The sequence below is a fragment of the Phycodurus eques genome, chromosome 20, assembly GCF_024500275.1.
Source record: "Phycodurus eques isolate BA_2022a chromosome 20, UOR_Pequ_1.1, whole genome shotgun sequence".
Classification (NCBI taxonomy): domain Eukaryota; kingdom Metazoa; phylum Chordata; class Actinopteri; order Syngnathiformes; family Syngnathidae; genus Phycodurus; species Phycodurus eques.
In genome coordinates this window covers 8,252,161-8,265,229 of record NC_084544.1, presented here as the reverse complement: position 1 = coordinate 8,265,229, position 13,069 = coordinate 8,252,161, and the positions used below count along the sequence as shown (strand labels likewise).

The window sequence follows — 13,069 nt, the reverse complement described above, 5'->3', positions numbered from 1 at the left end:
ACAGCTCCACCCTTGCTATAGATTTAGGATTTAATTCCTCTTTTAATATTAGAAGGGCTTAAACATGCACACAACCATACTTTTAATGATGCACTGTGGGTAATGATGCTGTCGCGAAATTGAAGCGATGGCGTCTAATTTTGAATATGGAGTACATTTGTTGGCAACCCGTCACAATTATTACTCAGGATATGGAACAGGCAGCGGTTTTAATCCATCACAAGCGCTCGCAAGTCTCGTGGGACTCTGGTTGCTTTGTCTCTTTTTTATTATAAATTCACAGCATTAATGTTTTAGAGCCAGTGCCTTTAAAAAAAAAAAGAAAAAAGACACAAAGCTAACATCACATTTCCCCGTTTTTACATTTTTATTTAACTATGTCTTCTATATTTGCATTTAGTGAAGGTAGTCGCGGGGGTGGCGTTTGATGGACTGCCAACTCCACTAGCCAGGGTGATATTTGCTGGGTCAAATCCTCCCAAGCGAGCAGCAGGGGAAATCTGAGCAAGAACTAAGAACATAAATGATCATGCTACTTCATTAAGTGCCATTGGGACACTATGAGCATAGTGTGTATAATAATTATAATAATAATGATGATCCGAATAATGATGATGATAATCATCATAATATTCGCTTCCTCTCACAGCGGGAGAGCTGTACAATCAGACAGTCAAGCCTCTCTATGTACTTTAATCGTGTGACCAGAATTATATATTGAGACGTAGTGAAGCAGCATGTGACTCATTACCCAAGGCTATTCTTGCATACTGCGTTCCAATTAAATGTTTGAAGACCTTTTAATACAGTGATTCCCTGTAGGACGAACACAATGTTCCAGAACCATCCACAATAGGAGAAAATCCGCAATGTAGAGAAACGATAAAAAAATCGATTTTTAAAAATTATTTTAAACCTCCTACACGCTTTAAACACATTTAAACTTATTAAAACGCACTTTTTAAAATATTTCTTAGCACCTCTTCTCACTCTGTTGCTCTCACTGTTCTCCAAATAAGTGAGTGTGTTTGCTTCAAGCTGTTTACTGTAAAACTTTCACATAAAATGAAAAAAAAAAAGAATTAAATATTGTATATTTAAACACCCAAATGTTCAACCAAACTATATAGTTTTGTCTAATGAAACTCTGCTCGCGTAATGCTAACATTATTATGTGAAACACCATAGAAATGCTAATGGGAATTAGCATCCATGTTACAGTTATTATAAACTTCCGTAGCAATGCTACTTTAATGCACATGAGCAGCAACACATTCAAACAGCATACAACAATAATTACTAGCATATATTTTTTTCTGTTCTGTGGGAACAACAACTATGCTGCATGGCTAGTAAGGGACCTTCTCTGCCTCTTCTGCTTGCTGTTTTGCTGCTTCTCTTCCAGTAGACCTCAGTGCTGCCCTTCATGTTATAGCACATTGTGGTTCTATACTCAAGGCATGCAACTCTGAAGTCAGACTTGCCTGTATTCTGTAAAAACTCCAAAATAATGGCTTTTGGCAGTTAAGTAATAAGAAAATTGTTTGGTTGTGTGTCACAGGTTGTCGGGGAGCAACATGCCGTCGCCCGTCGTCAGCAACAAGAACTGGCTGCGGTTGCATTTCGTCACTGACAACAACCACCGGTACCGCGGTTTCAGCGCACACTATCAAGGTGAGTGAGCACATTAGTTTAAACATACACACACAAAAAACCTTCGACAACCCTATCATAAATAAATGTATTGGTGTACATTTGTCTATTCGTATGGTAGCCAGGCTACTCTCAGGTTTACCAAGGATGCCGTAAGATGACTGGACCATACCAGTACCATTTATATTAGTGATGGCTTGGGGGGAAGTTTCCATCGTGACGTAAGCGAAAAAGAGTGTAAGAGTGTAAATACTATTGTAATGCAATCCTATGCTAGCGTGTTACTTCCTGGTTCATAGACGATATTGCAAAACAGTGGAAACCTACCATTTCTATTTATGGATTGGGGGGATTGTTTTATAGTCGACAGACAAATCAAATAAATGACCCTAACAAGTGAAACAAAATGTGGGTTATCATTATTGTTTGCATTTGTCCAGTTACACTGTATGGTAGCAGGCTACTTCCTGGTTCACCAAGGATGACATAAGCGCTAAAAAGCTGACAAATAAAATACAAACGACAAGAATGGTGTTCATTTTTCCAATTGTATGACAGCATCATACTTATTCTTGGGCGATGACATAAGATGACAGAACCCTACTGCTTTTTTCGTTTTTCTTTACCATTTTCATGTGCCAGGTGCATTGATTGAATGGAGAATTTACACTTTGTTTTTTGATGAATGGCGTGTGCATGAGGAGGCATGGATTTCATTTAGCATCACAAAGGTCTGCATGGTTGTTTTTTTGTTTTTTTATTTGGCTGTAGATGCGAAGTCATACAAACATACTATTCTAATGTAATCCCATTCAATCTTCAAAGGTAAACTTGTTGTTTCTTTTTTATGATTATTATAAAAGTGATGGAATTGCGTCAGTGGAAATGTCATGAATTCCTCTTCCATTATTACAGCCTGCTCAGTATCATTGCGTTCGATCCGTGCATTAATAACACCCGTGAGCGGTGTTAGCGGCTAACACTGACAGATTTATGGTCCCCTGTGGGAATACTCCAACCTTTTTAACCCCTCTTTTTTAAATAAATGTTGGCCTCAAATGTACCCAGCTGCTCTCAATGTAAACTAATTTATTTTTTGGGAATTATTATGATTCCTCAGTGCGATGGTCTTGTATGATTGGTTATGAACGCATATGGTGCCTCACATATCTGTCAGTTTTTAATTTGATTCAAACCACCCGTGGTTCTACTAATGATTTAGATCCAAACCAAAATGGTGGATTACGATTGATTTATTGATTTATTTGATTGCCCTACAATACAAAAATGGCAAAGAACATTTTGGTAGTTCCTTTTGTTAATTTTATTTATCTTTATCTTTATATTTTATCTTATTTATATTTGGTTATCTCTGTGCCTTCTTCCTGATTGGCTGACAGACAAGCTGACCGCCTCCCCACGGGATCAGCTTAATTGATCCTGATTGATTGCCTGATTCTGTTTTAAAAGGTTAATCAGGGTTGTTAATGAAGTGTTGCGGGTGGGAAAAAGTTGCTTGATTAATCGAGAGCTGGTTCCCTAACGAGGTAACAAGAGCTGTCAGTCATCCTTACTGCAAATATTAGGATTATTGATTACTGGGCTTCATACGCTCACCAGCCACTTTATTACTGTGCTAAACACTCGGAAACGCCAAGAGTTGTCTTTTATATGCTTTTCTTTGAAAAATTGTGCAGCGTAATACAGGGAATGCGGTATACAAAGTATTCTGATGAACACGGCAGATGCTGTCACCCTTACCCTAAACAAGAGTTGTGATTACAAACATACAATTGCTATTAGTTTCTTCGAACTGGGAGTAAACAAATGAGGCCCAAGCTGCTTTCTGTGTTAATAACCTTCTTGCATGAGGTTATTTCTGTACTCCCTGTTCCAAGTAACTGTAAACAATTGTTTGTCATCACACGAAAGCTCATGTGTATGTCACCAGATGCAGTGTTAGAAAACCTTGCATACTGCATTGGTTGTGTCTGCTCTCCGCGATATCTTCTCATCTTGAAGGAAGTTATAATTTACTCCCTGTCTTTAATAACTGCAAGCAATTGTATGTTTGTGGTCTAACATTTGTGGAGAGGTCTTTTTTTTGTGACAGCAGCTTCTATGTTAGTCAGAAGATTTGTATTGCAATCATTTGCTTCTGCTCTATACAATATCTTCACTTCTTGCAAGAATATCCCTCTTGGGTTTTCCAGGTTTAGGCTTACTGCAAGAGGGGAGGTTGCAGAAAGCAGAAGCAAAGGATTGCAATACACAAAGTCTAACAGAAGCTGCTGTTGCACCTATACTAAACATGAGCCAATTTGTGACTACAGCATATAATTGTTTCCAGTTACTTGTAATGTTGAATAGAAAAATAAGCTCTGCCAACTAGACTAGAGATTGTATATTAGAGAAATTGGATAGAACACACTTTAGGCAAGACCTTCTGAGTAGAAAGGCCCGTCTAACTTATACGTAACACACTGGAAAAATTATTTTATCAAAACAAGTACAAAAAATTGTTCCTAAAATAAGTGAAAATAAATCTGCCAATGGAACTAGTATAAAATGTCTTGATAAGATTCTTAAAATAGGATGGTAAAATATAAATGGAGTGCACATTAGAATCAGAATCATCTTTATTTGCCAAGTATGTCCAAAAAACACACAAGGAATTTGCTCTAGTATGACAACAGACAGTCAATTGACAGAGAACACTTTTGAGACATAAAGACATTGACAAAAAACAGTCACTGAGCAATAAACAGTTAATAGTTATCTGGTAATGCCGGTACAATTTTTTTTTTTTTTTTTTTTGACAATTGTGCAAAAGATGCAGAGTCCTCTAGCACTTAGAGCAGTTCAAATGACTAATATTGCAATAGTCCGGTGCAATGACCATTGTGAATAATAGAATGATAACCTGTTGCTGGAAGACAAGATTGCGTAGAGGAGAAGTTGCTTAGCGCAAACGATGGAATGTAGTACACAAGGTGTTCTGACCATCTCATCGACTGCTGTCTCGCCAACATGAAACATAAACCACTTTGTGTCTGCAAATATACAGTTGTTCGTAGTTAGTTGGACATTATCTGAATTTCCACCGCCGCGCCCATTGGTCTCTCCATTCTAATGGTGGATGTTATTTTAGTTTGGTAACAGAGTATCATAACAATTAAACTTTTTTTCCACCATTCCAAGAGACAACGTGAGCAAATGTACTTTGGCAGGTTGTCGTCGCTTCCCTAAGACACTCACTCCGAGACCTCCCAGGGAGGCTTTGGCACTGCCAGCTAGATGGTCAGACTTTCTTTGCTCGTTTGTGTGTATGTGTGTGTGTGTGCGTGCGTGTGTGTGTGTTTTAAGCCATAGGAGGTGAGCCAATTGGCTCGCATAACCAGCTAATTGTGGCTCCGTTCCCCAAATTGTGAAACGGTGAATTAGACAAGAGCGGGGAAATGATGACATTCGGCCAGGCTAGCTTGGCTTTGTCTTAATATTTGTCCTGCTGTTGTCAACTAGTGTATAATGAGCATATGTGTCCATGTGGGTGTGTGATGGATGGTTTGTACAGTGTGTCGAATCGCTTCCAGCCACAGGGTCGTAATTCTAAATAACGTTTATCTACTTGTCACTTTCACAATGCTTAATTGATGGGAAGACTTTGGACAACAATGGTATATTTGCTCACTGGTCCCAATTATGATTATACAATGCTACATATGATAATAATGATGACAATGTTGGATTTTTGTGGTTGTAGTTAGTGATGTACACCTGCATTGCTGTTTGTAATTGTTTTACTTGCTTACAAAAATATTAAAAACTGTTATATGAGTGGGATGCAATTCTACATCGCCATGCAAATATAATAAAATAAGAATATGATTAAATGAATAAATACAGGCAGCATGGTGGAATAGTGGTTAGCATATCCACTATATAGTTTTGAGGTTGGGGTTTCGAATCCGGGCTGTGGCCTTCCTGTGTGGAGTTTGTATGTTTCCCCATGCTTGCGTGGGTTTCTGTTTATGTTTCCTCTCACATTATATAAACATGTATGTTAGGTTTGTTGAAGACTCAAAATGTTCCATTTAGATGTGAATGTGAGTGTAAAAGGTTGTTTGTCCGTATATGCCCTGCAATTGGCTGGTGAACAATCCAGGGTATGCCCCACTTCTCGCCCAAAGTCAGCGTGGATACACCCGCGACCTGACTGAGGATGGATTAACAGATAATTAAATACATTTTACATTTAATATATATTAATGTATATGGATACATTTAAAAAAGATTAATATATGAAAATATATAAACTCATGTACAATTAAAATAAATGCATTTTAAAGACTTAAATATGTATGTAATTAGTAAAACATAATTTGACTGTATTTATTAAGTATTGTAAATAAGATGACTATGTAAATGTAATGTAAATGAGATCATTGCAATTAATGCAGTATTACACAACTGGAAAATTATGTCACATTTCTTATTATTTGTCATTGTCATAAATCCATTTAAATGTAATGCTCATATATTTCCAAAATTGTATTATATTATTTTTATAGATATAATACTACTCCACAATGAGATATTTGTTTTTATATATTCTTGAAATAAAAAATAGACAATAAGAATATATGAACATTCATTTTGGCCTAATATACTAAATAGTATCTAGAATTCCAGATACTATACTTACTGTAAGATTATCACTTTCAGTATAATACAGTACAGTTGTACACCACAATAAAAGTTGCATTATAAAATACATGCAAAACAAAAATAAATACACACAAAAACTGATAGAAAGATACATATTTTAAATAAGAATAATATTATGATGAATATGATATTTTTCCAGTCATGAATACGGTAAAAGCCCTGAGGATCATGCAGTGCAGCTTGTACAGACAGCATTCCATCACCAGAGACAAGTAAGTAAAGTAAATAATGTGCTACGAGGCCTTGGCCTTGTCAATTACTATTCCATCTATAAGGCTTAGATCTTTTTGAATACTAGCCTCCATTCAGACAGCCTTAATAATGCGCTGCACGGCGGTCCTTGACACGCATGTCACTTGCTACCGAAGGCATGGAGTGTGGAGCAGGTTACACGCGGTGCAAGGATGTCCTTCGGCAAGGGGTGCGGTCATGTGTCACAATAGAGACAGCAGGAAAACATGTCTCACTGGTCATGCTGAAGAAATGAAAGTAGCTGTCAGGAATTGTGTTTTATTCTATATTTGTGGCATTATAATAATAATAATTATTACTATAATTATTATTAGTCGTAGTAGTAGTAGTAGTACTAGTAGGAGTCAGAACAGTGGACCAGGAGTCAGAACAGTGGACCAGCTCTACACCCTTGGCAGGGTCAGGTCAAGTGGAGGAGTTCAAGTATCTTGGGGTCTTGTTCACGAGTGAGGGAAGAATGGAACGGGTGATCGACAGGCGGATCGGTGCAGCGTCTGCAGTGATGCAGACTTTATATCGATCCGTTGTGGTAAAGAAGGAGCTAACCCGAAAACCGGTCGATCTACGTTCCTACCCTCACCTATGGTCACGAGCTGTGGGTCGTGACCGAAAGAACAAGATCCCGGATACAAGCGGCCGAAATGAGTTTCCTCCGCAGGGTGTCCGGGCTCTCCCTTAGAGATAGGGTGAAAAGCTCGGTCATACGGGAGGGTCTCAGAGTAGAGCCGCTGCTCCTCCACATCGAGAGGAGCCAGATGAGGTGGCTGGGGCGTCTGATTCGGATGCCTCCCGGACGCCTCCCTGGTGAGGTGTTCGGGGAACGTCCCACCGGGAGGACACCTCGGGGGACGACCCAGGACATGCTGGAGAGACTACGTCCTTCGGCTGGCCTGGGAACTCCTCGGGATCCCCCCGGAAGAGCTGGATGAAGTGGCTGGGGAGAGGGAAGTCTGGGCGTCCCTGCTAAAGCTACTGCCCCCGCGACCCGACCTCGGATAAGCGGTAGAAAATGGATGGATGGATGCCCTGCTTGGATGTTGTCGTATTTAGCATTTGAGGCCTCAGGGCAATTACACAGAAGGGGGAAAAAAACCTATTAAGCGTGGATTAATTATGACACAGGTTTGATCTTTTATTCATGTACGGCTCACATCCAAGCGAATGCACCATCGACTGTGGATGAAGATGCATTATTCGCAGGCTACGGTGGCGGCTCTTACTCATTCCCACTGGTAAGGGGAATAAAGAAACATGAATTCCATTAAAGCCAGGGAAGCAGCGCTTGTGCAAGTTGTCAACAGGCTCACAGTTATAAATGGTGACACAAATTTTACAGTTCAGGTTCCCTCGAAATAGGTCAACTTCTGTCATTACCATTGGCCGGAGTTATTCATACTAGAAGAGCAAGCGGGTGAGTCACACACGCTAGGGTGCTGTAGAGAGTGGTGGAACAGCTCATCATATGTGCAGAAATAGAAGTGAGGCTGGTTATTTTTGAGAACCTGTTCAGGAGTCAGTCGGCCTTGGTTAAAGATAACAATTCTGGCATAAAATGGCTGGCTGGAGAATGAGCCCAGCCCTGTAACTGTGGGTTCTGCCATATTTGAGTCCAAGGAGAAAGTCTTTGGAGTCCATAATGGTTACAATTTTGCTTTATGACTGCAAGACTTTGACTCTAACAAGTAGCTCTAGTTGTACTGTGGGCAGAATTTTTAGTGTTCCAGGTATGTACAAGCAAACAAAGTTTTTAGAGTCCTGGTGCTCCCGGTCTTGCTTCATGGCTACAGACCTTACACTGGACTCATTTGGCCTCAATTAAAGTACCTTGGCAGCAGTATCCTCTTTTAGGGAAGTCAAAAGACGCCATGCAGAGTAATTGAGTCCCTGAGCCAGAGTGTTTGGCTCCAATATTTTACATTCAAGGGCTATGAGACCGGGAGTTTTGTTGCTCCCTGTCTTGCTTTATGATTGTGAGACCATGGCATTAACCTTAAATGTAGACTGGACTTTTGGTGCCAATTCCCTGAGGGAAATTGTCAGATCTCTTCTGTAGACATTGTTCAAGAACTCAAAGACATCGGAGACCGAGCATGGGGTGTAATAGACTCCCTGAACCAGAGTGTCGGCCTTCTACATATTTACATCCGATGCCCAAGTCTTTAGAGTTCTGGTGCTCCCAATGTAGATTGATGACTGTGAGCCCTGGAACTAATATCCCTTATAAAAATTTGTTTATAAAAGCTGCCATGCACCTGTGCAAATTCGAAGGCTCAAAAAATATATGATTTGGTCCATGTTCAACAACATTAACATTGCATTGGGGAATGTGACGGTTTAACGGCGCGAGCGGAACTAAAAACCAGGGAGAGATTCCGGCGTTCTACCGATAAACTCACAGATTTTAAAAGCACCAACTTCAACCTCCCTGAAATCCCCCGTTTCTAAACCTGTTAGGCGGACTTAAAAGACGAAGTGCTTATGCGCATTCAAAAGAAAATGCGGCGTGCAGTCATATACAAACACATGGAAAGAGCTGCCCCCCCCCCAAAAAAAAAAACAAATTGCAGGGGTCTTTTAAGGATGTATGAAGGCGATTCTAGTGTCCTAATGGCATATGCTCTGCTAAATACTACATAATGAAGTAATAGTGACTTAATAGAGTTTTCAAAATGTTTCCAAACAGAGCTTTTTTTTCAAGAAATCCTGATAATGTGTATTTATGCGTCCCTAATTTCTCCTTTATTTTAGTCTTTAAATGCATATCAGTAAATACCTCTCACCATACAGTATATTTGCAGTGGTACCTTGAATGAGTTTTTCAAGTAACAAGCCCTTGCTTTGTCTTTAGAGTTAGAGTTAAGAATGAGTTTCAGATACGCTGCCGCACGAGTGTTTTGAAAAAAAAAGGAGAGCGACTGTACCAGATCTAGTTTCAGCCATTTATTAAATGGGATCGTCCCCCCAAAAAATTTAAAATGAAAACACTTGCAAGGAGCATGGACAGGGTGCTTAACACTGAACTAACTGTGTAGTAAATCTGACATCACGCACTAGACCACGTCTGTCTGTCTTTCGTCTTATTTACACTTTTAAAAAAGCTGTTTGTTTCTTTACATTCTCTTTTATTGTTTTTATATTTTACAATGCATTGCTATTTTTCTTAATTAATAACATTTTTTTAAAAATGGTCGTTTTGGGGGTGCTGGAACGGATTAATGACGTTTCAATTTATTTTAATGTGAAAGATTGATTGATTATTAAGTAAATTGAGTTACGACCTTGGTCATGGAACAAATTACACTCATAAGTCAAAGTGTACTTGGTGTGTAAGGAGGTTTTGTCCCACGCTTAAGTGAGAGGTGCGAACAATCTGGTTTCCTACCCAAGAGCCACCAATCACATGCCTTCTTTCTCGTCATCTTTCCGCATGACCTATTCATGAGGTTCTGTCTCTGCGGGGTGTTGGGATTGACTCTTAATGAAAGGACGACGGCGCGATCTGTCAGCCTGCCACCATAGCAACCGACCACTATAACCATTAGTCAGTCGAAGAAAAAAGAAAAAATTGACAAAAGAAAGGCGAGTGCCGGTACGAAAACATTATTCAAATGTGCGACACCTTCGGGGAGTGAAATAGTACTGGGTATTGTTGAATCCATGGTCTGCACATACATTATGCCAGAGGTCCTCAATAGGAGGACTCCGTTCCAGATCTGGACCCAGACAGTACATTTACCAGACATATTGTTCAGATTGGATCCTTTCAACAGATTTACAGTCCTGTGGTTCGTCGCTTTACGACAGTGGTCCGTTTAGAATGCGCCATAGCCTATTGCTAACCTAATTTAACACATTTGTAACGCTACCACAGTGGACTTAAAAATCGACCAGGAAAACACGTGACTAAAGTTTACTTAACAAATAAAACATTTATTAGTTAGCCACTCCAGGCAGTAACTTCATTTCCAAGGGCTGAAAAGGTTTGGCACAAAAATACTATACATCAATGTGACTATATCAGATATGATTGGCATACTATTTTTAATAACTTAAGATGTCAGATGTCCCTTAAAGTCAATCAAACATCAGACATAGTGTTAAATAGCAATCAAGATCAATGAGGTGCTTGCTTTGACAATTATCTCTGCAACATTTTCATACAATCAACACCACATTTTACATTCTTTACAGTGGGTACAATACCAAAAAAATGTTCTAAGCACTCTAATTTACACCCAAAAATGAACAAATCAAATAAGGCGCTGTACACTAGAGTGGGCTAACTCCATGTTTGTCATTTTCACTTTAAGTGCAAACACAAATAGATAGAGGCAAATCTTTCAGATTAACTCAGTCACTGCCGTGGACGTTTTTTTTCTCTCTCAACTGTAATCCAACCGGTTACTGTCATTGACAAATATGATCTTGAAGCAACTTTTTCAACGAGTGGATGTGGAAGAGGGTCGCGCCCAGCTTGTCTATGAGAATCTGTTTTTTAAACCACTGTAATGACTAACAGATCCCAGTAGATGGCGGCGTTGGATTTTAGATCAGCACAGCTTTTGACGAGGCGGTGAATCTCAGCTCGTCTCGCTTCTCTCGATTATGAGAGAGAGAAATTCCAGTATGTACGAAGAACATACAATTATATTGCCACAGAACAATATTTTGATGTCTTGGAAATTCAGTAAAATTGCCCTAAAGCGGCTGGCAATATCGGGAACTCTGCTTTGAAAACGTTGATACTAGAGTAAATCTAGGTTTAATTCCAATTTTGATATGTAGGAGGCACTCCTTTATTGCAATCAATATATATTTTTTTTTTTCAAAGCTTGGTTGCCAGTGCATCTGTATTTTAGTATATGTGAACATTATTAATAGTCCTTCATGAAATATTACGATTAGTCAGATAGACCACTTTTACAATAAACTTTTAGTGGCAGTCATAAAACTTAAAATTAAAAAAAATATATAAAATGACAAAATAAATAGTTAGCCCACTCTATTTCTCAGTGGCTAAAATTAAATTGAATATAATTGCCTCTTTTCCTTAGCCATGGCAGCTAGTATTTGCTATCCTCACTTGGCCATGTTAAAATGTGCTAAGCCCAAATGTTGTGAGTTAAGTAGTGCATCTTTGTGTGTCTGCCTAAATAAGTTATTCTGAGAACGCCATGATATAATCATAAAAGATCTGTGGTGTTAAAATGACTTTCCTCCAAATAAAAAACGTTTCAGCCCTCTGGGTGTCTGCTTGCTATTATGCTCTGTTTTCTCTTAAGAAGTAAAAATTCACCTAAATTGTTCTTAAAAAGCATCAAGCTAATATTAGACCGGGGAACAGCTTCTTGGTACATGCGTCTCGACAAGTCTTGAATTAAAGGCAACGTTTGCACAAATTTAATCCGGTTTGTGTTAATGTTTCTTTTAAATCAAACATTTAAGCCAATAAATGTGGTTTAGTTCAATACATCTGGCCCTCCATCTACCGCGAGAACATCACCATGGGGATGTTTAACTTGAATGCATATTCACACAGGTTTTAAGACACACACTAAACACAGCCAATGAATTAGCTCAGGTGAATACAAATTTGACTAGTTTGCAGATGAATGCATGTGGCAAATGGGACATTTTCTTGCGCCAAAGCGAGGGCGCACATCTAACGGCTCCATTTTTCTTGTTGGACATAAAGGCGCCTTTGGAAAGTCAAGATAAAAGCATATGATGTGAAACGTGCCATTGGCTTCATGCATCATACACAACAGCAAATGGATGTAGAAGAATAAATAATTAATTGTAATTGTTGGGGTTTTGGTGAGATATAGTTAACAAAGCATGGATCAATTTACAGAGACATTAACTCCTTTATAATTGTTGTTTATCAAATGCCAACTGACTACACCAAGTATATTCAGTTTTGAAATCCAGTATATTTTTTAGATTTACATTTTTTTTTTTTGTATCTTGTATCTGTACTTTTCAGTGTTTATTTTATGTATTTATTGATTATCATAATATTGCAGATACATTCAATGTCTATGAAAATCCAATATTTATAATTATCATTTTTATTTTATTGTGTAATTTTATTTAGTTTTATTTTACTTTGTCATTGTTTATTTTATTTATTTATTCATTCTCATTAATCCAGGAATATTCAGTATTAAAATCCAATACCTTTCAATGTCTTTTACTTCCATTTGTCTTGTTTTCATTTATTTAATAAATCTGCCATAACGGCAGATATATAATAGTCGGTATTCTGTATTTTTATTTTTTTTTAATTGTTTTAAATTGATTTATTATTTCATTTTTTAGCTAAAATGTCATGATGAAATTGGGATTTGACCTCATTCTTGGAAATGTGTTCATAGTCAGTGTTAAAGCTGTATTTTGTTGCATAATAAGCGGAACGGAAGATGAATGAATGATT

The 13,069-nt window shown here is 38.3% G+C and overlaps 1 protein-coding gene across 1 annotated transcript in view; it reads left to right on the top strand.

Moving 5' to 3' along the window:
* The window catches only part of csmd3b (CUB and Sushi multiple domains 3b), a 315,636-nt gene that overhangs the window by 166,953 nt on the left and 135,614 nt on the right, over positions 1-13,069 (top strand). Inside the window, exon 6 of the mRNA XM_061664276.1 lies at positions 1,562-1,674. Within this exon, the coding sequence (XP_061520260.1) occupies positions 1,562-1,674 (113 nt within the window). The remainder of the gene's footprint in view (positions 1-1,561; positions 1,675-13,069) is intronic.